Genomic DNA, 27,127 nt, shown 5'->3' with positions numbered 1-27,127 from the left:
TACATTCAGCAGGTGGTCTCGAACCTGCTCTTCACTTACAGTGGGTGGGACTTTGCTCCCCCAGCCTTCACCTACGGGTTCAGGGAAATGAAAGACTTGGGAAGCCCATCTACCAGTGCAGACGGAGGCAAAGAAGTTGCTGAGTACCTCAGCCTTCTCCGTGTCTGTCGTTACCAATTACTCAGGTATAGAAACTCACTCCTAATATAAGAAATTAGCCACCTCTAATCACTTACACACTACTATTTTCACCCCTCAGTTTATTTTCACAAATGTTAAAGGCGCATGGTGGCCCCTGGGGACTCCTCCTGTCAGCCCAGCGCAGCAGCCCGAAGGGAGCTGGGTCCTCTCTTGTGCTCTTCCTCGAGGCTCTGTGCAGAGGGGCTGACACCTCTCGCACAAGGGCTGGCGGGTGGGAAAGAAACACGCACACAAGCCCTGAATATCAGCAAGAGTTCTTTATTGCCAGGTGTTTGGTGGCTCCAAGCTAATGCCTGGGATGGAGCCTGCGCGACGAGGAGTAGGGAGCTCGCCGGGCCCTGCTGCGTAGCTACCGGTGTTCTCTCATGGCACGCAGCAGAGAGCTGCCGGGGTAGTCCCAGGTCTGATGTGGCCGAGGTGGATCCACTTCCATGGGTTCCTCCGCCTCTTCTTGTGGATCCACCTCCATGGGCTCCACGGTGTCAGGCAGGAGGACAAGCCAGTCCTTGCCTGGGACTGCCCACACGGGATGCCTCCCATCAGCTGTGTTCTCCGGCCAGGGTGCCGAACGAGGGGGTCGCCCAGTTCCATTGCCTGGTCCCATGCCACTCTCCACTTGATTTTCATTCGTGGGTTTCACGCCGCCATCTCTTTTACGGCCACGGCTGGGTCCCTCGCTGCGATCTGGCCGATGGGCACGCCTCTGCTCCCCACGGCTCTCCGCATCACGCTCCCGTCTTCGCTCCACACCACCACTGCACCTCTGGTTAGGCCCAGGCCCCCTGCTGCTGGATGTCTGAGGGGCCGGCCTGTTCCCCGCATCGCTGCGGTGCCAGTGATATCTCCGATAATTGTCTCTGGGCCGGGCAGCAGGCTTCCCCCAGGCACTGATGTCTTTTGTGCCGCAGGTGCTGTCCCTCTGCCCATGAGACATCTTTCTCCCATTAGCTGCCATCTTCTCGGTGCTTCCTCAGATCGCTTCGCGGTCCTCACACCGAGGAGGGCTGCCGCTCGCCTTGCTCCTTTCTCTGGCCTTCCTCCTGCCGCTTACGCTGGCTCTCAGAGGACCGAGTCGCTGAGCAAGTGGCGGGCCAGCGGCAGGGGGCCTCTTTTATAGGGCCCGGGGCAAAGGCGTGACAGCGGTGGCCACTGTGACCTCAGCAAGGCTCTGTGATGGAGTGGCCCGTGCGAGGCCAAAGGCGGCTGCGTTGGGAGAGGCCTGGAAGATGCCCTCATGTGGACAAGGAGGAGGGCTGGGGGGGCTGAGGGGCCCCTTTTCTGGGGCTGGCTCCCCCCCAGGCCATTTGGCTTGACAGAGAGAAAGGCTGCCCCATGCAATCCTGCCTCAACCCATTTTTTCTCCCCATCTCCAAGGCTTAGAATCTCTGGTTAACAAAAGAAAACTCCATCAACAAAACCAAACCAGACCCATTCAAAAGGCTAAAGCGGTCACAGCTGAAGTACCCATCTTCAGGAGATCTTTGATCTGTTTGAGGGCAGCACAGCCCCAGGAATTGGAGGGGAGCAGCCAGGTTAAGCCCGGCAAGCTCACGGAGTTCAAGCTCTAAATTCTCCCAAAAGATGAGCCTCGGGACCAAAACTTGGGACCCTTCTGGGCAATAAAAATCAGGGATGCAGGAAAAACATCACTTATATAAAGTGCAGCAGTTTTCCCTGAAGCATGCGATAATAACCCTCTCTTCCTCTCTTGTACCTACCAGCGTATTGCCTCTGCTCCTGCTCATTCCCCCCACTTCGCTCCCAAATAATAAGACCCTGCAGAACTGTTCCCACCAGTGAAAACGCTAAATTTAGGTATGAAAAAGTAAAAGTTTAAAGATCCAGGGCAGGTTTTGTGTGTCCCAGTGCATATTTAGCCTTGGGACACCCCTCTGAGATAACCACAGGTACATTTCCCTCCCGTGCAGGTGGAAAAAAAAGGCAGCAGTGGGATGAGAGGACTGGGGTTGGGAAGCATTTTGCAGCCACGAGGTTTCAACCAGGACCTCTGCAGAAGCTCCTCTCCTTTGCCATGGGACTAAAAATAAAATAAAATAAAATAAAATAAAATAAAATAAAATAAAATAAAATAAAATAAAATAAAATAAAAACACTCAAGTAATGGTGTTGAGGGAAATACTGGCAGAGCCACCAGCCCCGTTACCACTTTTTCAGGCACTTTTGGGGTACGTTACCAGGCCCTCCGGTCTGCCTGGTGCCCGGCTTTGTGAAGTTTCACGAGGGGAGCAGCAGGATGCAGGATGACACAGTTTGGCTGCCGGGCTCTCATGGGACAAGGACATGGACATGGGATGCACATCGCAGCAGTGCCACCACCAACTAGTTTGCCAGCTCCCCCTTCCAGACGTTCCCTTTTTCTTCCCCCTCCGACGTGGGGCTCAGCACCCAAATGGCTTGTGAGAGCTCGGCAGGGCTCCCAGTGCCAGGAGGCTGAGCTGGGAAAGTCCTCTTCACGTTAGGCTTGGTTTCTTGGACTTCCAGCACCCAGCTCTGCCCTACAGCCACAAGCGGATAAAATCCTACAGCAGGGGGCTTGTGGGGGCACACGTGTCCTCCCCTTAATATTGCTTAATCCAAGCTGGGACGAGGCACTTGCACAATTATGTAGGTGATAAACTCCTGCTCTTGTCATCAGCCTCACCCTACTGACCCCACAAGTAAAAGTGATGCTGGGGAGGGCAGCTTTAGGGACCGATCCCAAATCCTCCCCCGTTTCCTCCTCTGCACCTGGAGCCGCAGACACCAAGCTCTACCTGGGGAGACAGCAAGCAGCCAGGAGGGTCCATTTCATCATCTGCCTCCTCCTCTTCCTCCTCAAGCTGGGCTCTACATCCTGCTTCCACACTGGTGTTTCTCAGAGCATTAATGACTTCCAAACAGGTGAAAATAAGCAGTAGAAATCACACTTTCTGCATCAGCTTTCAGTGTAAAGTCACTTTGCTCTATCAAGTAAGATCTAATTAAAACAGATCAGAGAAACACAACTCCTTCAAGCACCCCCCAATTCATTTCTGCAAGCGTCATTGAAACAAAGGGGAGGAGAAGCAGGTCATTCATTCAGGTTTTATTTAAGGTTTCAGCTTTGCTTTCTAAATGGCTGAGCTGACCCTAACAAACCGGGCACTACCGGAGAGTTACACCAAGGCAGTACAAAGAAAGAGAAACACGTTTTCCAGCTGATTTTAAAATGGCAAATGCCCTTATTTCCCAGCAGGACAAGACACACAGACACCTGGCAGCAGGTCAGATTAGCTCCAGCTCACTTAGCACGAGTTGTTGCTCAAAGACATAAGGCTCAGTCCTCACTCTGAGCACCGCTTCATTGCACAGGAGCCCCCCGCTCCTTCCTGCTCCCAAACAGGATGCCTCAATCCACCGTAGGCTGCTCCAGCATCCTCCAAATTCCCTCAGCAGTTGGGAAACTGAGCTTTTACCTTTTGCTTCCACCTACACCTGCAACCATCCTCTTCCTCAGACCAACACCATCTTCTGTTGCCCTCCCACCCCTTCCCTGGGGGCATCCATTTCGGCTGCAAGTTTCCGTCCAGCCCCTGCCGGCATCGCTGTTCTGCCACCACCGGCAGCTCCCTGCTTCTCCAAGACCCCAGCCTTGATGCTGAGAGCTGTCATTAGCAGCAAACCATGAGATCCGCCCTAGGACATTATCTATATGCTCAATCCAGTGTGTTTACAACCCCAAAATACATCCACATGTTCTCTATTACTATCAAAATAAGCCACTGAAAAGTCTCCGTATTTTATGCTAGGGAGACAAACAGACTCAGCCTTCACCTTTGACAGCTTCCATATGAAAGATGCTGGGGAATCTGTAAGCTCATAATTAAGAAAGGCGTTCAGATACGTACCATTCTTCTTGGACTTTGGGCTGGACCTTTCACTGCCAGCTGAGCTCAGCAAACTTGAAGTACCAGCAGCCTACAGGCCACTTCAGCCCATCCTTGCATGGTAAATATCATCTGGTGATACCAACCCGTGATACCTTGAGACAGACACGTTCGGATACTAACGGAGATCTCAGCTCAGAAGCGATCTCAGCTCAGCCAGCCCCTCTCACCCAAACTCTTGGCCCCACTGAACTTAAATCAATCATTTGTTTAAAGAAAACCTAGGGCTGCAGTAATCCAGCTCAATATCAGCTCTTTAAATATAGGAAGCTTGAAATGCACCAGCTGCTTCTTAAATACGATATTCTTCAGTGCTTTGGAAAAAAAAGAGATGGGTTTTACCTTCCACCTCCACCAGGAGCTCTGGGAGCTGTAGCACATTGTGCCATTTCGGCACCTAACCTGATAGGGTTGCTGAGGATCCCTTAAAAAGGAAGCAGGTTTTCAGGGTGGATAGTCAAACAACTGAATATTTCATATTCTAATATAGAAGAGAGAATCTAATAATCAAATAAATAATTAAGGGCTGCGATTAAAAATGGTTCAGACTCAGTAAAATTAGTTCATACTGTAGGTATATTAAAATATATTTTAAAATGCTACCAAATCAGTTCTCTTCTCTTGGAAGTTGCGTTCAAATCCCAGCAGTAAGGATGTTCTCAGAAAAAAAAATAAGAATTATTAAGTCAGACACTTGTGCTAACAGCTCTCTGTAGTGACCAGAAAGTGCTGTAAGAGGCTATGCAAAAGCTGCCACCAGTGCTGGAGCTGAGCGATGCCCAGATGAACCTAAGAGTAGAGAAAAGGATCCATCTCTGGACAAAAAAAATGTATCTCATTCTCCTAAACTAACTACATTCTTTTATTTATCTTTTTATTCAAGATTTCTGAGACCATGAAAACACGATGCATCTGTTAACTTGGAACTGGGGCTAGGCACACAGTAGCAAGTCAACTTTCTCATCACAGGTTGGTAAAATAAAAACAGGAGAAGATGACATGTCTACAGCCGCTGTCTTACAGCTTCCCAGAGCACAGCTCTCAGTCCTTACCAAACCAGTAAGGACCAATTCACAGCTGAAGTCAATGAGACAGAAGCACATCACAGGCTTAAGAATGGGGAGAAACAGTCACTCCTGCAGATTCCTTTCCAATAGGCAACAGAGAATCCAGCAGAGTAACTTAAATACAAGTCACCCTTTTTACCATTTTTCCTCCTGCAGAAAAATAAGCTCACGGATTTGCTCGCAGGTAGGGCACATCTGCATTACCGCTCTCACCTCAAAGGGGTGCCAAGGATGGAGTGGGAAGGGAAGGCGAAGGGAAGTCAGCAACACTCAGTACATTCATGGATCAGGTTTAATCCTGTGCTGTCAAAAAATGTCAATTGATGGGTCAATAAGACCAGAGCAACATTAGATTTTAGATCAAGTGAGATCTAGCCCATCATTCCTTCCCATCTACCCCACGCATGGCATTTGAGACTTGCACAGAAAATAAAAGCAAACTCCTCACCAAAGAGAATTATCCGAGGGTAGTGGCCTTCCCTTTCCCGATCTCCACCCCAGCCCCAAGCAGAGGAGCTCATCAAGAGATCAGGTCCCCCCCAGGGCTGGCAGCTTTACTGCTCTGCCCAAGGAATTCATCTTGCGAGGGGAAACTCTCCATATTACATGAAGATGAAGAATGTATACAAGGGGAGGAAGGCAGAAGATTTGGCAATGGGCTTCAGACATTACAGACTCACGTCAGACAGTGGCCACCCTGTAGCCTGAAGGATGGGAGAAGACACCAAAAAAGCAAGGGACCTTACAGGCTTTATCTACGCCTGTAAAACCAGTGCAAGGGCTGTCACGTATCGCAGAGTGAATGGGGAAAAATATATGTATATATTTCAATCACAAGCCCAGGGCAGGGAGGAAAGGACTGATCCAGCAGCAGGTGTCAGCAAGAAGCAGGAATGAGTTTCTGTGCAACACAAGTGCTTTGGGGAGAGGAGAACTGGATTAAACTCACCCTGGAAATGACCAAAGCGATACGTACAGAGAAAGCAAGATCTTTTATCCGTTCCCTCTGTGTGCAGTTACTCCTCTTCAGAGCCACTCGCTATCCCACAGGACTACAGAAGCTTGTATCACTTAATGCATCGCTTGTAAGCACCCAGTGACGATAACATGAAAACCCATCCCATCCGACAGAGTTGTCTGGTGACAGTGAATTCTCCAACCCTCCCTCAGCCCCGAGTTAAGAAATGCAGCAGTCCTTTTATTAAAAATCAGGATACAGTTCAACATAACGCCAGTGTTTACACCCGATCTCTCTAGTAGTTCCAGGATCGCTGTTGTTTTACATATCATTAGCAACCAAAGGAGTCAGTAGCATAAAGATATCAGTTCACTCGCTCATTTCAAAAAAAAAAATAAAATGAATGCCCCTATGCTTCCAAGGAAACACTGTCCATGATCAGTTTGTTTTCTGTTGGCCTTGGTCTAAGAAGCAAGAGTTTTCACCATCATCTTGCAGGCAGATCTTATCTTCCTAAGAGCAATTGTTCTGTTTGCTTTCTCTTACAGGGCAGGTCTCCACGAAGCCTGACAGCACTAATAAAATAACCCTAAAAGAAATCCCAGTTGATTTTTCCTGTGATTTTTCTAGAAATATCAGAACTATTTGAAAGCTGTTTAATTACTTGAGTTGAAACGAAAGTGTGCGGGGAAGGACCTTGATTCACACAATTTGGCAAAAAGATCACGACTTGTCCAACAGCTGCAAGAAGCACACACAGGCTTTCTCCTTGCTCCCCCGAAGCATCCAGCGGTGCTGCAGGAGGGCTGCATGGTCCTGCCCTCGTTCCCCTTCCAGTTGTTTTAGCTGTTCCGATTGCTGCTGCCTGCTTCCTTCCCTCCTCAAGTCATCCAAAGCAGAGAGCAGCCTCAGTGCTGGAAGAGCAGCTTGGCAAAAGCAGGAGGAGTCCAGCCAGCAGAAGATTTACTTTATTAAGATAAACATGGTCTAAAGGCTCCACATTATCTTTAAAAATAAACACAGTAAGAAATACGAAAACAAACTGGCTTTGCTACGGGTAGGTCAGGTTCAGATGTTCTCAGAAGATCTTCCCAGCCATAAAATATACCCTTCCCCTACCGTGCCCATCAAGGAGGATGGAAAGACAGTTCACTACGCAAGATCAGCAGCGTACCTGTTGCGTGCCCTCCCACATTCAGCAAACGATACATCTGCTACCCTTCAAGGCAGATCAAAGTTTTAAGAACACCCCTGTGAAGGAGGAGCGGGAGGGGACAGGGACAGGTAATTCGGTTTCTGTAGGGAACATCTAAAAGGCTTGACACGACGGCTGTGCTGGCTCCCCCGCTTTAATGGTTGTTCTTTGCTGCTTCTTTAGCAGCAAGAATCAGAGGAGTGAGACTAGAAAGAGGCTTTGCAATTTTCAGGAACTGGTGCTAGGAAGAGGAAAAAGGAAAAAAAAAGGTTACATTTCTCAGAACATGTCCCAAAAGCCTGGTGTTTACACAAAATATCAGGACCTAGACCTGTATGAACTCCAACAACCTCCAAGCAGGCGAAACAAAAAAGGCACGATGAGCAAGAAAGTTCACCGTGACTTTTGGGCCTCACCTGAACTGATAAAGAGCTTTCCACCCAACACATCCTAGTTTCTCCAATGTTTATACACTCTCAAGACTAAGCAAGTTCTCCCAGGAAATAAATTCATGCAAAATCTACAGTGAAATTCTTTGTGGAAGGGAGGTGTAAGTAAAAGCAACCTGTGCAGTTCCAAAACATTGCACAGGGCTTCCTGCAGCAATCATCTCTCCATTCTTCCTTTCCTGTCACCACAGATCTGCTGAAAACATTGCCTTGGCCTTCTAAAGCTATTAGAAATTTTCAGAACAGCTGGGACTGAGGAGCACAGCAGGGAATTCACAACAGGACCAGTCAGGCCATCTCCTATACCAGGTGCGCTGTTCTGTTAAACAATATTGATTATCGAGCATGCAACAAGCAGTAGGTGGTGTCACAAAGTGCTTCTTGCAGCACATGTGGTGTTTGTTTCGGGGGCAAGGTTTAAAACGTAACATCTGGAACAGAGGAAGAAGTTTTCCCTGTGTTCAGGGTTAAGTGGAAAGCTTGCAATACTCCAGCCTCGCAGAGAAAGTCTAGGTTGGGGACAGAGACTGACACAAAACAGCTAATCAGACGAGTGGAGGCATGAAGCCCACAAGCCGTTCAGAAAACCCAAAATAATTAAGTCCCCCAGGACTTCTGAGCACCAGAAGGGATCAACCACCCAATCTGAACACACTTCAGAGGTGGAAAAATCCGAGGCTAAAAGGTAAAGGCAGGCAGAAATGCTGCAGTCCCAATGTTCTCCTGCCCCAAGGAACACAACCCTGCTGCTGTCTGATACTCTGGAGCTGGCAAGTCCAGGAGAAAAAGTCAGCTTTCATCTACTGCCATTCTTTCTGCCGGTGATTAATGCTTCATTAGTGTCTCAGAAAGGCAGCAGCACTCCCAAAGCTGAACCCAGTAGACAAACTAAAGGAAAGAAAGGAACACCAAAAAAGAGACAACTGTCTCACAGTCGACATCTGAGGGCCCCATCATCACCGATTTATTTTACAAAGAGATGAAGCACATTTTCCACCCCCGTGGGAGGTCTGACAAAAGGAAACACATGAACACTCCTCATCTGTGTTGGTAAAAAGCCTGGCAGCTTCGTCCTTCACTTTCACGAGTCCAGACAAAGACACCAGGTTTTCAGTGAAATAACTGAGGATTTCTCACAAGCTTGGTTCCATCACCTCTGCAGGAAGAGCTGTATCTGGCAAAATGTGTTAATGCCAAACTGCTGCAGTTAGTGCAAGACGTGCCCCTTCCAGAAAGCTTTGGGAACTCTCCCCCAGAAGGGAGACAACCAGAGCATTCGATAGCTGGAAGCCCTCCTGTTATCCAAATGGGAACAAGCACGGCCAGACCGCAACACCACAGCCAGATGTTAGGGTGAGCTGCGTGAAGAAGCCACGGGAATTAAGGGGCACGGCAGCTGGCAGGATCGGGGCACGGCAATTATTTGAGGTTGGTTACAGAACACGCTGCACAGCTGCTGCCAGTAGCAAGTACAGCACAAAAAGGAAAGTACTCTGTTAGCGCTTCGTTAGGGATTTGGGGTTTTTTGGTTGGTTGGTTTTGGTTTTTTTTGTTCGTTTCTTCATGGTAAATTATCTCTGCTGTGCTTGTGACTTCAGATGACGCAGTATTTAAGACCCCAAATGACATTGCTCCACGTGCCTATTCTCACTCTAGAATGCTTAATTCCTTCCCGTTCCCCGGCACTTACCTGGAGCAGCTCTTTTGCAGAACCTCTTTTTTCCACGTCCATTTCAAGACAGCGATTTAGGAAGTCTCGGAATATGGGTGAAAGCTTTTCTGGATTCTGCAGTTCCGGAGTCCCGTTAGTAGCAATGAGATACAGGGCCTAAAGCAAAGCAAGCACCAAAGAAACAGGAGGTTACGAAGGTCAGACTCCAGCTGCAGATTACAGAGGCACCCATTTTTCCTCTCCCTCCCCACAGTTCAATGGGGAAAAACAAAACCAAAACAAACCCTTATCACGGTGACTAATAAATGCTTAAGTTTCAGCAAAGAGAAGAGCTGCCGGCCCTATTTTTATGTGGATGGGATCCAATCCTTTCTTGCTTTACCCTCGTAATCTGGGTTTGGATCCTGCAGCCCTCTCAAGGGATTAAGAGGACAAAACCAGCAGTCCAGACTGTGTTTACAGAGGGAAGTTGGCTGGCACAGCTCTGCCAGTGCTCGACTCCTGCAATAACTATATCCTCATGGGAAGGTACCCCTGAAGAAACAGGAGGCTTTCTTCTCTCGATACTTTGCCCAAATGCACAAGGCCTAAAAAGTCAATACTCTAAAGATGCAGTTGGTCCTTTACAAAAGATGGCCAGTAGGTTCTCAAGCAGCACTTAACACCCTACAGAAACAAGTGGAGTCGTTTTGCTGCTGCTTGGGAATGAAGAATTCTCTAAGAATCAGGAAATTCAGAATTCATCCACTGCAAAATTTTACTATTAAAAGAAAATCGCTAGATGCCTTTTAAAAGGAAACAGACATCTGGCAGAGGCCTTTGGAGCTCATCGCTCATCACATCTCAAGGTAGAGGTCTGATAGCCTGGGAACTGCAACAAGTTAAGTTAAATGAGAGCAAAGCACCCCGTTGCTTAGCCATCCTCATTTAACTCCACACCAACTTTTTCCTTTCGCATTTCTTCACTGCTGCGCTTCTCTCCCAAAATCACCTCCAGTCAAAGAGGTGGAAACAAGTTAAACAGAACTGTTCTAGATCCCTTCGTCCTGTTTAGCTTAGAAAAAAAGCCATAAAACTGGCTTACACCAAGAACAGCCGCATTCCTACAAACAGACAGAATTTCCCCCTTCATTAAAGAATATGAAGGGAAAGACACCAGCGGGGCAAAGCCTGACTAAAGGCTTGTTAAACCTGGAGCTTTACTGAGAGCACGCAAAGAGGAACAATGCACCAGCAAGAAAAAGCCCTGTTTATAAAAGAGTAATGTGGTATTCTTTGAATTCAAGGACAGCTCTCTTCCCCACTCACAAGGATTTAAGAAGCCGGGCGCTCTGGGGCCAGAAGGTGCCCCTATCGGCCTCTCCAGAAAGGGGGGAATTATGGATGCACCACATCATTAACTCAGACCCTACCTGAAGGTCTGCAACAGGAAGAGCCTGTGCCCTCTGCCACCCAGAACCAGCCATGGCTTCTAACTTAAATGACCACAATCTTCTCACTACAGCATCTAAGGAGACGTGTAGCTGCATGTGATGAAACCACAGCGGAGGTTCACCTGCCTCCTCCAGAGCCCAGGTTAACCAGCAGGCTCAGCGAAGGCCTGAGGGCAAAAAAAAGGCACTCGCTTACTCTCAGGGGGTTTTCATTGAGGTAGGGGGGTTCTCCTTCGATCATCTCGATGGCCATTATCCCCAGTGACCAGATGTCCACTTTGGGCCCGTAGGCTTTTCGTGTCACCACTTCAGGCGCCATCCAGTACGGGGTCCCCACCATGGTGCTGCGCTTGCTCTGTTCGGGAGTGATCTGGGCACAGAAGCCAAAGTCAGCTGGAAAAGCAAAGAAGGAGGGAAGAAAAAGTTAGAAACCAGCAGGTTTCTCCAAAAACAACACGTACTGATGCCAATGCTGTGGTACAAGCTAGCCTGTTGCACTGCCTGCTACATTGCTGCTGCAAAGGAGGGCTGGTTTTGTGGTTAACAAGGTGTTCAGGAGTAAGCTTCTAAATCTGACTCGCTGAGGCCATCAACATCACAGAGCTGCTCACTTGTCGATGTGAAGGCTGGTGATCAGTAAAGAGCTGTACATGGATGCTGTGAAACGTGGCAGTGCAGCATTTGGCAGCTGTAATACACTGTGTAACACATGCTCTCAAGTCTGTTCCTGGGTCTGTGAAAACAGAAACCAATGCCCAGTCTGTCCTCCCTCCACCCACACCCACCAGTATTATCTGGTCGTATTTTCAGTCCCAGAGATAGTATTTCCCCAGAAGATGTACCATCTCGCAAACACGATTTGCTTTCTAGAGCAAATACTGTGTTCAGAATAAATTTAAGGACCTAATTTGGTACTTATTATTTTCTTTGAGAAGACAGAAAGCTGAAGAGCCTTCCTGTGGAAATTGCTTGGCCCTGTCTTATTTGCATTTGACTTTCCAAAAGATCACAGAATAATAGAATCATAGGAAAATTAAGGTTGGAAAAGCCCTCCAAGATCACCTGGTCCAACCATCCCCCTACGAACAATGTCACCCACGAAACCACGTCCCCAAGCACCACGTCCAACCTTGCCTTGAACACCCCCAGGGACGGGGACTCCACCACCTCCCTGGGCAACGCGTCCCAATGCCTGACCACTCTTTCTGAGAAGAAATGTCTCCTAATTGTTTTAATTGGTGAAGAGTAGCACTCTTTGTTCAATTCTTTGTTTTAATTGTTGAAGAGTAAGGGCATGACGTTTCCATTTTTCCACTCACCAGTGACATCACCCGACTACCAGGACTTTTCAACTGTGATGGAGAGCGGCTTGGCAACCCCATCAGCCAGTTCCCTCAGGACCCTGGGATTCATGTCATCAGGTCCCATAGACCTGGACCTGTTTACATTCAGCAGGTGGTCTCGAACCTGCTCTTCACTTACCGTGGGTGGGACTTTGCTCCCCCAGCCTCCACCTACAGGTTCAGGGAAATGAAAGACTTGGGAAGCCCATCTACCAGTGCAGACGGAGGCAAAGAAGTTGCTGAGTACCTCAGCCTTCTCCGTGTCTGTCGTTACCAATTACTCAGGCATAGAAACTCACTCCTAATATAAGAAATTAGCCACCTCTAATCGCTTCCACACTACTATTTTCACCCCTCAGTTTATTTTCACAAATGTTAAAGGCGCATGGTGGCCCCTGGGGACTCCTCCTGTCAGCCCAGCGCAGCAGCCCGAAGGGAGCTGGGTCCTCTCTTGTGCTCTTCCTCGAGGCTCTGTGCAGAGGGGCTGACACCTCTCGCACAAGGGCTGGCGGGTGGGAAAGAAACACGCACACAAGCCCTGAATATCAGCAAGAGTTCTTTATTGCCAGGTGTTTGGTGGCTCCAAGCTAATGCCTGGGATGGAGCCTGCGCGACGAGGAGTAGGGAGCTCGCCGGGCCCTGCTGCGTAGCTACCGGTGTTCTCTCATGGCACGCAGCAGAGAGCTGCCGGGGTAGTCCCAGGTCTGATGTGGCCGAGGTGGATCCACTTCCATGGGTTCCTCCGCCTCTTCTTGTGGATCCACCTCCATGGGCTCCACGGTGTCAGGCAGGAGGACAAGCCAGTCCTTGCCTGGGACTGCCCACACGGGATGCCTCCCATCAGCTGTGTTCTCCGGCCAGGGTGCCGAACGAGGGGGTCGCCCAGTTCCATTGCCTGGTCCCATGCCACTCTCCACTTGATATTCATTCGTGGGTTTCACGCCGCCATCTCTTTTACGGCCACGGCTGGGTCCCTCGCTGCGATCTGGCCGATGGGCACGCCTCTGCTCCCCACGGCTCTCCGCATCACGCTCCCGTCTTCGCTCCACACCACCACTGCACCTCTGGTTAGGCCCAGGCCCCCTGCTGCTGGATGTCTGAGGGGCCGGCCTGTTCCCCGCATCGCTGTGGTGCCAGTGATATCTCCAATAATCGTCTCTGGGCCGGGCAGCAGACTTCCCCCAGGCACTGATGTCTTTTGTGCCGCAGGTGCTGTCCCTCTGCCCATGAGACATCTTTCTCCCATTAGCTGCCATCTTCTCGGTGCTTCCTCAGATCGCTTCGCGGTCCTCACACCGAGGAGGGCTGCCGCTCGCCTTGCTCCTTTCTCTGGCCTTCCTCCTGCCGCTTACGCTGGCTCTCAGAGGACCGAGTCGCTGAGCAAGTGGCGGGCCAGCGGCAGGGGGCCTCTTTTATAGGGCCCGGGGCAAAGGCGTGACAGCGGTGGCCACTGTGACCTCAGCAAGGCTCTGTGATGGAGTGGCCCGTGCGAGGCCAAAGGCGGCTGCGTTGGGAGAGGCCTGGAAGATGCCCTCATGTGGACAAGGAGGAGGGCTGGGGGGGCTGAGGGGCCCCTTTTCTGGGGCTGGCTCCCCCCCAGGCCATTTGGCTTGACAGAGAGAAAGGCTGCCCCATGCAATCCTGCCTCAACCCATTTTTTCTCCCCATCTCCAAGGCTTAGAATCTCTGGTTAACAAAAGAAAACTCCATCAACAAAACCAAACCAGACCCATTCAAAAGGCTAAAGCGGTCACAGCTGAAGTACCCATCTTCAGGAGATCTTTGATCTGTTTGAGGGCAGCACAGCCCCAGGAATTGGAGGGGAGCAGCCAGGACAGCCCGGCAAGCTCACGGAGTTCAAGCTCTAAATTCTCCCAAAAGATGAGCCTCGGGACCAAAACTTGGGACCCTTCTGGGCAATAAAAATCAGGGATGCAGGAAAAACATCACTTATATAAAGTGCAGCAGTTTTCCCTGAAGCATGCGATAATAACCCTCTCTTCCTCTCTTGTACCTACCAGCGTATTGCCTCTGCTCCTGCTCATTCCCCCCACTTCGCTCCCAAATAATAAGACCCTGCAGAACTGTTCCCACCAGTGAAAACGCTAAATTTAGGTATGAAAAAGTAAAAGTTTAAAGATCCAGGGCAGGTTTTGTGTGTCCCAGTGCATATTTAGCCTTGGGACACCCCTCTGAGATAACCACAGGTACATTTCCCTCCCGTGCAGGTGGAAAAAAAAGGCAGCAGTGGGATGAGAGGACTGGGGTTGGGAAGCATTTTGCAGCCACGAGGTTTCAACCAGGACCTCTGCAGAAGCTCCTCTCCTTTGCCATGGGACTAAAAATAAAATAAAATAAAATAAAATAAAATAAAATAAAATAAAATAAAATAAAATAAAATAAAAACACTCAAGTAATGGTGTTGAGGGAAATACTGGCAGAGCCACCAGCCCCGTTACCACTTTTTCAGGCACTTTTGGTGTACGTTACCAGGCCCTCCGGTCTGCCTGGTGCCCGGCTTTGTGAAGTTTCACGAGGGGAGCAGCAGGATGCAGGATGACACAGTTTGGCTGCCGGGCTCTCATGGGACAAGGACATGGACATGGGATGCACATCGCAGCAGTGCCACCACCAACTAGTTTGCCAGCTCCCCCTTCCAGACGTTCCCTTTTCTTCCAGCTCCCCCTCCGACGTGGGGCTCAGCACCCAAATGGCTTGTGAGAGCTCGGCAGGGCTCCCAGCGCCAGGAGGCTGACCTGGGAAAGTCCTCTTCACGTTAGGCTTGGTTTCTTGGACTTCCAGCACCCAGCTCTGCCCTACAGCCACAAGCGGATAAAATCCTACAGCAGGGGGCTTGTGGGGGCACACGTGTCCTCCCCTTAATATTCCTTAATCCAAGCTGGGACGAGGCACTTGCACAATTATGTAGGTGATAAACTCCTGCTCTTGTCATCAGCCTCACCCTACTGACCCCACATGTAAAAGTGATGCTGGGGAGGGCAGCTTTAGGGACCGATCCCAAATCCTCCCCCGTTTCCTCCTCTGCACCTGGAGCCGCAGACACCAAGCTCTGCCTGGGGAGACAACAAGCAGCCAGGAGGGTCCATTTCATCATCTGCCTCCTCCTCTTCCTCCTCAAGCTGGGCTCTACATCCTGCTTCCACACTGGTGTTTCTCAGAGCATTAATGACTTCCAAACAGGTGAAAATAAGCAGTAGAAATCACACTTTCTGCATCAGCTTTCAGCGTAAAGTCACTTTGCTCTATCAAGTAAGATCTAATTAAAACAGATCAGAGAAACACAACTCCTTCAAGCACCCCCCAATTCATTTCTGCAAGCGTCATTGAAACAAAGGGGAGGAGAAGCAGGTCATTCATTCAGGTTTTATTTAAGGTTTCAGTTTTGCTTTCTAAATGGCTGAGCTGACCCTAACAAACCGGGCACTACCGGAGAGTTACACCAAGGCAGTACAAAGAAAGAGAAACACGTTTTCCAGCTGATTTTAAAACGGCAAATGCCCTTGTTATTTCCCAGCAGGACAAGACACACAGACATCTGGCAGCAGGTCAGATTAGCTCCAGCTCACTTAGCACGAGTTGTTGCTCAAAGACATAAGGCTCAGTCCTCACTCTGAGCACCCCTTCATTGCACAGGAGCCCCCCGCTCCTTCCTGCTCCCAAACAGGATGCCTCAATCCACCGCAGGCTGCTTCAGCACCCTCCAAATTTCCTCAGCAGTTGGGAAACTGAGCTTTTACCTTTTGCATCCTCCTACCCCAGCACCCGTCTTCTTCCTCAGACCAACACCATCTTCTGTTGCCCTCCCACCCCTTTCCTGGGGGCATCCATTTCGGCTGCAAGTTTCCGTCCAGCCCCCGCCGGCATCGCTGTTCTGCCACCACCGGCAGCTCCCTGCTTCTCCAAGACCCCAGCCTTGATGCTGAGAATTGTCATTAGCAGCAAACCATGAGATCCGCCCTAGGACATTATCTATATGCTCAATCCAGTGCGTTTACAACCCCAAAATACATCCACATGTTCTCTATTACTATCAAAATAAGCCACTGAAAAGTCTCCGTATTTTATGCTAGGGAGACAAACAGACTCAGCCTTCACCTTTGACAGCTTCCATATGAAAGATGCTGGGGAATCTGTAAGCTCGTAATTAAGAAAGGCGTTCAAATACGTACCATTCTTCTTGGACTTTGGGCTGGACCTTTCACTGCCAGCTGAGCTCAGCAAACTTGAAGTACCAGCAGCCTACAGGCCATTTCACCCCATCCTTGCATGGTAAATATCATCTGGTGATACCAACCCGTGATACCTTGAGACAGACACGTTCGGATACTAACAGAGATCTCAGCTCAGAAGCGATCTCAGCTCAGCCAGCCCCTCTCACCCAAACTCTTGGCCCCACTGAACTTAAATCAATCATTTGTTTAAAGAAAACCTAGGGCTGCAGTAATCCAGCTCAATATCAGCTCTTTAAATATAGGAAGCTTGAAATGCACCAGCTGCTTCTTAAATACGATATTCTTCAGTGCTTTGGAAAAAAAAGAGATGAGTTTTACCTTCCGCCACCACCAGGAGCTCTGGGAGCTGTAGCACGTTGTGCCATTTCGGCACCTAACCTGATGGGGTTGCTGAGGATCCCATAAAAACAAAGCAGGTTTTCAGGATGGATAGTCAAACTGAATATTTCATGTTCTCATATAGAAGAGAGAATCTAATAATCAAATAAATAAGGGCTGTGATTAAAAATGGTTCAGACTCAGTAGAATTAGTTCATACTGTAGGTATATTAAAATATATTTTAAAATGCTACCAAATCAGTTCTCTTCTCTTGGAAGTTGCGTTCAAATCCCAGCAGTAAGGATGTTCTCAGAAAAAAAAATAAGAATTATTAAGTCAGACACTTGTGCTAACAGCTCTCTGTAGTGACCAGAAAGTGCTGTAAAAGGCTATGCAGCAGCTGCCACCAGTGCTGAAGCTGAGCGATGCCCAGATGAACCTAAGAGTAGAGAAAAGGATCCATCTCTGGACAAAAAAAAATGTATCTCATTCTCCTAAACTAACTACATTCTTTTATTTATCTTTTTATTTAAGATTTCTGAGACCATGAAAACACGATGCGTCTGTTAACTTGGAATTGGGGCTAGGTACAAAGTAGCAAGTCAAACTCTTTCGCATCACAGGTTGGTAAAATAAAAACAGGAGAAGATGACATGTCTACAACCGCTGTCTTACAGCTTCCCAGTGCATAGCTCTCAGTCCTTACCAAACCAGTAAGGACCAATCCACAGTCGAAGTCAATGAGACAGAAGCACATCACAGGCTTAAGAATGGGGAGAAACAGTCACTCCTGCAGATTCCTTTCCAATAGGCAACAGAGAATCCAGCAGAGTAACTTAAATACAAGTCACCCTTTTTACCATTTTTCCTCCTGCAGAAAAATAAGCTCACGGATTTGCTCGCAGGTAGGGCACATCTGCATTACCACTCCCACCTCAAAGGGGTGTCAAGGATGGAGTGGGAAGGGAAGGCGAAGGGAAGTCAGCAACATTCAATAAATTCATGGATCAGGTTTAATCCTGTGCTGTCCAAAAAAGTCAATTGGTGGGTCGGTAAAACCAGAGCCACATTAGATTTTAGACCTAGTGAGCTCTAGCCCATCATTCCTTCCACCGCACACATGGCATTTTGAGACTTGCATAGAAAATAAAACCAAACTCCTCACCAAAGAGAATTATTCGAGGGTAGTGGCCTTCCCTTTCCCGATCTCCACCACAGCCCCAAGCAGAGGAGCTCATCAAGAGATCAGGTCCCCCCCAGGGCTGGCAGCTTTGCTGCTCTGCCCAAGGAATTCATCTTGTAAGGGGAAATTTTTCATATTACATGAAGATGAAGAATATATACAAGGGGAGGAAGGCAGAAGATTTGGCAATGGGCTTCAGACGTTACAGCCTCACGTCAGACAGTGGCCACCCTGTAGCCTGAAGGATGGGAGAAGACACCAAAAAAGCAAGGGACCTTACAGGCTTTATCTACGCCTGTAAAACCAGTGCAAGGGCTGTCACGTATCGCAGAGTGAATGGGGAAAAATATATGTATATATTTCAATCACAAGCCCAGGGCAGGGAGGAAAGGACTGATCCAGCAGCAGGTCTCAGCAAGAAGCAGGAATGAGTTTCTGTGCAACACAAGTGCTTTGGGGAGAGGAGAACTGGATTAAACTCACCCTGGAAATGACCAAAGCGATACGTACAGAGAAAGCAAGATCTTTTATCCGTTCCCTCTGTGTGCAGTTACTCCTCTTCAGAGCCACTCGCTATCCCACAGGACTACAGAAGCTTGTATCACTTAATGCATCGCTTGTAAGCACCCAGTGACGATACCATGAAAACCCATCCCATCCGACAGAGTTGTCTGGTGACAGTGAATTCTCCAACCCTCCCTCAGCCCCAAGTTAAGAAATGCAGCAGTCCTTTTATTAAAAATCAGGATACAGTTCAACATAACGCCAGTGTTTACACCCGATCTCTCTAGTAGTTCCAGGATTGCTGTTGTTTTACATATCATTAGCAACCAAAGGAGTCAGTAGCATAAAGATATCAGTTCACTCGCTCATTTCAAAAAAAAAATAAAATGAATGCCCCTATGCTTCCAAGGAAACACTGTCCATGATCAGTTTGTTTTCTGTTGGCCTTGGTCTAAGAAGCAAGAGTTTTCACCATCATCTTGCAGGCAGATCTTATCTTCCTAAGAGCAATTGTTCTGTTTGCTTTCTCTTACAGGGCAGGTCTCCACGAAGCCTGACAGCACTAATAAAATAACCCTAAAAGAAATCCCAGTTGATTTTTCCTGTGATTTTTCTAGAATATCAGAACTATTTGAAAGCTGTTTAATTACTTGAGTTGAAACGAAAGTGTGCGGGGAAGGACCTTGATTCACACAATTTGGCAAAAAGATCACGACTTGTCCAACAGCTGCAAGAAGCACACACAGGCTTTCTCCTTGCTCCCCCGAAGCATCCAGCGGTGCTGCGGGAGGGCTGCATGGTCCTGCCCTCGTTCCCCTTCCAGTTGTTTTAGCTGTTCCGATTGCTGCTGCCTGCTTCCTTCCCTCCTCAAGTCATCCACAGCAGAGAGCAGCCTCAGTGCTGGAAGAGCAGCTTGGCAAAAGCAGGAAGAGTCCAGCCAGCAGAAGATTTACTTTATTAAGATAAACATGGCCTAAAGGCTCCACATTATCTTTAAAAATAAACACAGTAAGAAATACGAAAACAAACTGGCTTTGCTACGGGTAGGTCAGGTTCAGATGTTCTCAGAAGATCTTCCCAGCCATAAAATATACCCTTCCCCTACCGTGCCCATCAAGGAGGATGGAAAGACAGTTCACTACGCAAGATCAGCAGCGTACCTGTTGCGTGCCCTCCCACATTCAGCAAACGATACATCTGCTACCCTTCAAGGCAGATCAAAGTTTTAAGAACACCCCTGTGAAGGAGGAGCAGGAGGGGACAGGGACAGGTAATTCGGTTTCTGTAGGGAACATCTAAAAGGCTTGACACGACGGCTGTGCTGGCTCCCCCGCTTTAATGGTTGTTCTTTGCTGCTTCTTTAGCAGCAAGAATCAGAGGAGTGAGACTAGAAAGAGGCTTTGCAATTTTCAGGAACTGGTGCTAGGAAGAGGAAAAAGGAAAAAAAAAGGTTACATTTCTCAGAACATGTCCCAAAAGCCTGGTGTTTACACAAAATATCAGGACCTAGACCTGTATGAACTCCAACAACCTCCAAGCAGGCGAAACAAAAAAGGCACGATGAGCAAGAAAGTTCACCGTGACTTTTGGGCCTCACCTGAACTGATAAAGATCTTTGCACCCAACACATCCTAGTTTCTCCAATGTTTATACACTCTCAAGACTAAGCAAGTTCTCCCAGGAAATAAATTCATGCAAAATCTACAGTGAAATTCTTTGTGGAAGGGAGGTGTAAGTAAAAGCAACCTATGCAGTTCCAAAACATTGCACAGGGCTTCCTGCAGCAATCATCTCTCCATTCTTCCTTTCCTGTCACCACAGATCTGCTGAAAACATTGCCTTGGCCTTCTAAAGCTATTAGAAATTTTCAGAACAGCTGGGACTGAGGAGCACAGCAGGGAATTCACAACAGGACCAGTCAGGCCATCTCCTATACCAGGTGCTCTGTTCTGTTAAACAATATTGATTATCGAGCATGCAACAAGCAGTAGGTGGTGTCACAAAGTGCTTCTTGCAGCACATGTGGTGTTTGTTTCGGGGGCAAGGCTTAAAACATAACATCTGGAACAGAGGAAGAAGTTTTCCCTGTGTTCAGGGTTAAGTGGAAAGCTTGCAATACTCCAGCCTCGCAGAGAAAGTCTAGTTGGGGACAGAGACTGACACAAAACAGCTAATCAGACGAGTGGAGGCATGAAGCCCACAAGCCGTTCAGAAAACCCAAAATAATTAAGTCCCCCAGGACTTCTGAGCACCAGAAGGGATCAACCACCCAATCTGAACACACTTCAGAGGTGGAAAAATCCGAGGCTAAAAGGTAAAGGCAGGCAGAAATGCTGCAGTCCCAATGTTCTCCTGCCCCAAGGAACACAACCCTGCTGCTGTCTGATACTCTGGAGCTGGCAAGTCCAGGAGAAAAAGTCAGCTTTCATCTACTGCCATTCTTTCTGCCGGTGATTAATGCTTCATTAGTGTCTCAGAAAGGCAGCAGCACTCCCAAAGCTGAACCCAGTAGACAAACTAAAGGAAAGAAAGGAACACCAAAAAAGAGACAACTGTCTCACAGTCGACATCTGAGGGCCCCATCATCACCGATTTATTTTACAAAGAGATGAAGCACATTTTCCACCCCCGTGGGAGGTCTGACAAAAGGAAACACATGAACACTCCTCATCTGTGTTGGTAAAAAGCCTGGCAGCTTCGTCCTTCACTTTCACCACGAGTCCAGACAAAGACACCAGGTTTTCAGTGAAATAACTGAGGATTTCTCACAAGCTTGGTTCCATCACCTCTGCAGGAAGAGCTGTATCTGGCAAAATGTGTTAACGCCAAACTGCTGCAGTTAATGCAAGACGTGCCCCTTCCAGAAAGCTTTGGGAACTCTCCCCCAGAAGGGAGACAACCAGAGCATTCGATAGCTGGAAGCCCTCCTGTTATCCAAACGGGAACAAGCACGGCCAGACCGCAACACCACAGCCAGATGTTAGGGTGAGCTGCGTGAAGAAGCCACGGGAATTAAGGGGCTCAGCAGTTGGCAGGCTCGGGGCACGGCAATTATTTGAGGTTGGTTACAGAACACGCTGCACAGCTGCTGCCAGTAGCAAGTACAGCACAAAAAGGAAAGTACTCTGTTAACGCTTCGTTAGGGATTTGGGGTTTTTTGGTTGGTTGGTTTTGGTTTTTTTTGTTCGTTTCTTCATGGTAAATTATCTCTGCTGTGCTTGTGACTTCAGATGACGCGGTATTTAAGACCCCAAATGACATTGCTCCACATGCCTATTCTCACTCTAGAATGCTGAATTCCGTCCCGTTCCCCGGCACTTACCTGGAGCAGCTCTTTTGCAGAACCTCTTTTTTCCACGTCCATTTCAAGACAGCGATTTAGGAAGTCTCGGAATATGGGTGAAAGCTTTTCTGGATTCTGCAGTTCCGGAGTCCCGTTAGTAGCAATGAGATACAGGGCCTAAAGCAAAGCAAGCACCAAAGAAACAGGAGGTTACGAAGGTCAGACTCCAGCTGCAGATTACAGAGGCACCCATTTTTCCTCTCCCTCCCCACAGTTCAATGGGGAAAAACAAAACCAAAACAAACCCTTATCACGGTGACTAATAAATGCTTAAGTTTCAGCAAAGAGAAGAGCTGCCAGCCCTATTTTTATGTGGATGGGATCCAATCCTTTTTTGCTTTACCCTCGTAATCTGGGTTTGGATCCTGCAGCCCTCTCAAGGGATTAAGAGGACAAAACCAGCAGTCCAGACTGTGTTTACAGAGGGAAGTTGGCTGGCACAGCTCTGCCAGTGCTCGACTCCTGCAATAACTATATCCTCATGGGAAGGTACCCCTGAAGAAACAGGAGGCTTTCTTCTCTCGATACTTTGCCCAAATGCACAAGGCCTAAAAAGTCAATACTCTAAAGATGCAGTTGGTCCTTTACAAAAGATGGCCAGTAGGTTCTCAAGCAGCACTTAACACCCTACAGAAACAAGTGGAGTCGTTTTGCTGCTGCTTGGGAATGAAGAATTCTCTAAGAATCAGGAAATTCAGAATTCATCCACTGCAAAATTTTACTATTAAAAGAAAATCGCTAGATGCCTTTTAAAAGGAAACAGACATCTGGCAGAGGCCTTCTGAGCTCACTGCTCATCACATCTCAAGGTAGAGGTCTGATAGCCTGGGAACTGCAACAAGTTAAGTTAAATGAGAGCAAAGCACCCCGTTGCTTAGCCATCCTCATTTAACTCCATACCAACTTTTTCCTTTCGCATTTCTTCACTGCTGCGCTTCTCTCCCAAAATCATCTCCAGTAAAAGAGGTGGAAACAAGTTAAACAGAATTGTTCTAGATCCCTTCGTCCTGTTTAGCTTAGAAGAAAAGCCATAAAACTGGCTTACACCAAGAACAGCCGCATTCCTACAAACTGATAGAATTTCCCCTTTCATTAAAGAATACGAAGGGAAAGACACCAGCAGGGGCAAAGCCTGACTAAAGGCTTGTTAAACCTGGAGCTTTACTGGGAGCATGCAAAGAGGAACAATGCACCAGCAAGAAAAAGCCCTGTTTATAAAAGAGTAATGTGGTATTCTTTGAATTCAAGGACAGCTCTCTTCCCCACTCACAAGGATTTAAGAAGCCGGGCACTCTGGGGCCAGAAGGTGCCCCTATCGGCCTCTCCAGAAAGGGGGGAATTATGGATGCACCACATCATTAACTCAGACCCTACCTGAAGGTCTGCAACAGGAACAGCCTGTGCCCTCTGCCACCCAGAACCAGTCATGGCTTCTAACTTAAATGACCACAATCTTCTCACTACAGCATCTAAGGAGACGTGTAGCTGCATGTGATGAAACCACAGCGGAGGTTCACCTGCCTCCTCCAGAGCCCAGGTTAACCAGCAGGCTCAGCGAAGGCCTGAGGGCAAAAAAAAGGCACTCGCTTACTCTCAGGGGGTTTTCATTGAGGTAGGGGGGTTCTCCTTCGATCATCTCGATGACCATTATCCCCAGTGACCAGATGTCCACTTTGGGCCCGTAGGCTTTTCGTGTCACCACTTCAGGCGCCATCCAGTACGGGGTCCCCACCATGGTGCTGCGCTTGCTCTGTTCGGGAGTGATCTGGGCACAGAAGCCAAAGTCAGCTGGAAAAGCAAAGAAGGAGGGAAGAAAAAGTTAGAAATCAGCAGGTTTCTCCAAAAACAACACGTACTGATGCCAATGCTGTGGTACAAGCTAGCCTGTTGCACTGCCTGCTACATTGCTGCTGCAAAGGAGGCCCTGGTTTTGTGGTTAACAAGGTGTTCAGGAGTAAGCTTCTAAATCTGACTCGCTGAGGCCATCAACATCACAGAGCTGCTCACTTGTCGATGTGATGTGATGGTGATCAGTAAAGAGCTGTACATGGATGCTGTGAAACGTGGCAGTGCAGCATTTGGCAGCTGTAATACACTGTGTAACACATGCTCTCAAGCCTGTTCCTGGGTCTGTGAAAACAGAAACCAATGCCCAGTCTGTCCTCCCTCCACCCACACCCACCAGCATTATCTGGTCGTATTTTCAGTCCCAGAGATAGTATTTCCCCAGAAGATGTACCATCTCTCAAACACGATTTGCTTTCTAGAGCAAATACTGTGTTCAGAATAAATTTAAGTACCTAATTTGGTACTTATTATTTTCTTTGAGAAGACAGAAAGCTGGAGAGCCTTCCTGTGGAAATTGCTTGGCCCTGTCTTATTTGCATTTGACTTTCCAAAAGATCACAGAATAATAGAATCATAGGAAAATTAAGGTTGGAAAAGCCCTCCAAGATCACCTGGTCCAACCATCCCCCTACAAACAATGTCACCCACGAAACCACGTCCCCAAGCACCACGTCCAACCTTGCCTTGAACACCCCCAGGGACAGGGACTCCACCACCTCCCTGGGCAACGCGTCCCAATGCCTGACCGCTCTTTCTGAGAAGAAACGTCTCCTAATTGTTTTAATTGGTGAAGAGTAGCACTCTTTGTTCAATTCTTTGTTTTAATTGTTGAAGAGTAAGGGCATGACGTTTCCATTTTTCCACTCACCAGTGACATCACCTGACTGCCAGGACTTTTCAACTGTGATGGAGAGCGGCTTGGCAACCCCATCAGCCAGTTCCCTCAGGACCCTGGGATTCATGTCACCAGGTCCCATAGACCTGGACCTGTTTACATTCAGCAGGTGGTCTCGAACCTGCTCTTCACTTACCGTGGGTGGGACTTTGCTCCCCCAGCCTCCACCTACAGGTTCAGGGAAATGAAAGACTTGGGAAGCCCATCTACCAGTGCAGACGGAGGCAAAGAAGTTGCTGAGTACCTCAGCCTTCTCCGTGTCTGTCGTTACCAATTACTCAGGTATAGAAACTCACTCCTAATATAAGAAATTAGCCACCTCTAATCGCTTCCACACTACTATTTTCACCCCTCAGTTTATTTTCACAAATGTTAAAGGCGCATGGTGGCCCCTGGGGACTCCTCCTGTCAGCCCAGCGCAGCAGCCCGAAGGGAGCTGGGTCCTCTCTTGTGCTCTTCCTCGAGGCTCTGTGCAGAGGGGCTGACACCTCTCGCACAAGGGCTGGCGGGTGGGAAAGAAACACGCACACAAGCCCTGAATATCAGCAAGAGTTCTTTATTGCCAGGTGTTTGGTGGCTCCAAGCTAATGCCTGGGATGGAGCCTGCGCGACGAGGAGTAGGGAGCTCGCCGGGCCCTGCTGCGTAGCTACCGGTGTTCTCTCATGGCACGCAGCAGAGAGCTGCCGGGGTAGTCCCAGGTCTGATGTGGCCGAGGTGGATCCACTTCCATGGGTTCCTCCGCCTCTTCTTGTGGATCCACCTCCATGGGCTCCACGGTGTCAGGCAGGAGGACAAGCCAGTCCTTGCCTGGGACTGCCCACACGGGATGCCTCCCATCAGCTGTGTTCTCCGGCCAGGGTGCCGAACGAGGGGGTCGCCCAGTTCCATTGCCTGGTCCCATGCCACTCTCCACTTGATATTCATTCGTGGGTTTCACGCCGCCATCTCTTTTACGGCCACGGCTGGGTCCCTCGCTGCGATCTGGCCGATGGGCACGCCTCTGCTCCCCACGGCTCTCCGCATCACGCTCCCGTCTTCGCTCCACACCACCACTGCACCTCTGGTTAGGCCCAGGCCCCCTGCTGCTGGATGTCTGAGGGGCCGGCCTGTTCCCCGCATCGCTGCGGTGCCAGTGATATCTCCAATAATCGTCTCTGGGCCGGGCAGCAGACTTCCCCCAGGCACTGATGTCTTTTGTGCCGCAGGTGCTGTCCCTCTGCCCATGAGACATCTTTCTCCCATTAGCTGCCATCTTCTCGGTGCTTCCTCAGATCGCTTCGCGGTCCTCACACCGAGGAGGGCTGCCGCTCGCCTTGCTCCTTTCTCTGGCCTTCCTCCTGCCGCTTACGCTGGCTCTCAGAGGACCGAGTCGCTGAGCAAGTGGCGGGCCAGCGGCAGGGGGCCTCTTTTATAGGGCCCGGGGCAAAGGCGTGACAGCGGTGGCCACTGTGACCTCAGCAAGGCTCTGTGATGGAGTGGCCCGTGCGAGGCCAAAGGTGGCTGCGTTGGGAGAGGCCTGGAAGATGCCCTCATGTGGACAAGGAGGAGGGCTGGGGGGACTGAGGGGCCCCTTTTCTGGGGCTGGCTCCCCCCCAGGCCATTTGGCTTGACAGAGAGAAAGGCTGCCCCATGCAATCCTGCCTCAACCCATTTTTTCTCCCCATCTCCAAGGCTTAGAATCTCTGGTTAACAAAAGAAAACTCCATCAACAAAACCAAACCAGACCCATTCAAAAGGCTAAAGCGGTCACAGCTGAAGTACCCATCTTCAGGAGATCTTTGATCTGTTTGAGGGCAGCACAGCCCCAGGAATTGGAGGGGAGCAGCCAGGTTAAGCCCGGCAAGCTCACGGAGTTCAAGCTCTAAATTCTCCCAAAAGATGAGCCTCGGGACCAAAACTTGGGACCCTTCTGGGCAATAAAAATCAGGGATGCAGGAAAAACATCACTTATATAAAGTGCAGCAGTTTTCCCTGATGCTTGCGATAATAAACCTCTCTTCCTCTCTTGTACCTACCAGCGTATTGCCTCTGCTCCTGCTCATTCCCCCCACTTCGCTCCCAAATAATAAGACCCTGCAGAACTGTTCCCACCAGTGAAAACGCTAAATTTAGGTATGAAAAAGTAAAAGTTTAAAGATCCAGGGCAGGTTTTGTGTGTCCCAGTGCATATTTAGCCTTGGGACACCCTTCTGAGATAACCACAGGTACATTTCCCTCCCGTGCAGGTGGAAAAAAAAGGCAGCAGTGGGATGAGAGGACTGGGGTTGGGAAGCATTTTGCAGCCACGAGGTTTCAACCAGGACCTCTGCAGAAGCTCCTCTCCTTTGCCATGGGACTAAAAATAAAATAAAATAAAATAAAATAAAATAAAATAAAATAAAATAAAAACACTCAAGTAATGGTGTTGAGGGAAATACTGGCAGAGCCACCAGCCCCGTTACCACTTTTTCAGGCACTTTTGGGGTACGTTACCAGGCCCTCCGGTCTGCCTGGTGCCCGGCTTTGTGAAGTTTCACGAGGGGAGCAGCAGGATGCAG

General features: G+C 48.9%; 1 protein-coding gene across 2 annotated transcripts in view; it reads right to left on the bottom strand.

Moving 5' to 3' along the window:
* The window catches only part of PAK1 (p21 (RAC1) activated kinase 1), an 805,686-nt gene that overhangs the window by 206,437 nt on the left and 572,122 nt on the right, over window positions 1–27,127 (bottom strand). The window contains exons 14-16 of one of the 2 annotated variants that reach the window (XM_083821757.1): window positions 23,438–23,634; window positions 21,826–21,963; window positions 18,715–19,925 (exon numbers count right to left, since the gene is read on the bottom strand). The exons of the other annotated variant lie outside the window; for it this stretch is intronic. Of the exons in view, the coding sequence (XP_083677883.1) occupies window positions 19,839–19,925; window positions 21,826–21,963; window positions 23,438–23,634 (422 nt within the window). The 3' untranslated portion in view covers window positions 18,715–19,838. Of the gene's footprint in view, window positions 1–18,714; window positions 19,926–21,825; window positions 21,964–23,437; window positions 23,635–27,127 lie in introns of those variants that run through there. 2 annotated transcript variants of the gene reach the window in all.

The sequence above is a fragment of the Anser anser genome (assembly GCF_964211835.1).
Source record: "Anser anser genome assembly, chromosome: 1".
Classification (NCBI taxonomy): Eukaryota; Metazoa; Chordata; class Aves; order Anseriformes; family Anatidae; genus Anser; species Anser anser.
This window is presented reverse-complemented; position numbering and strand designations above follow the sequence as displayed.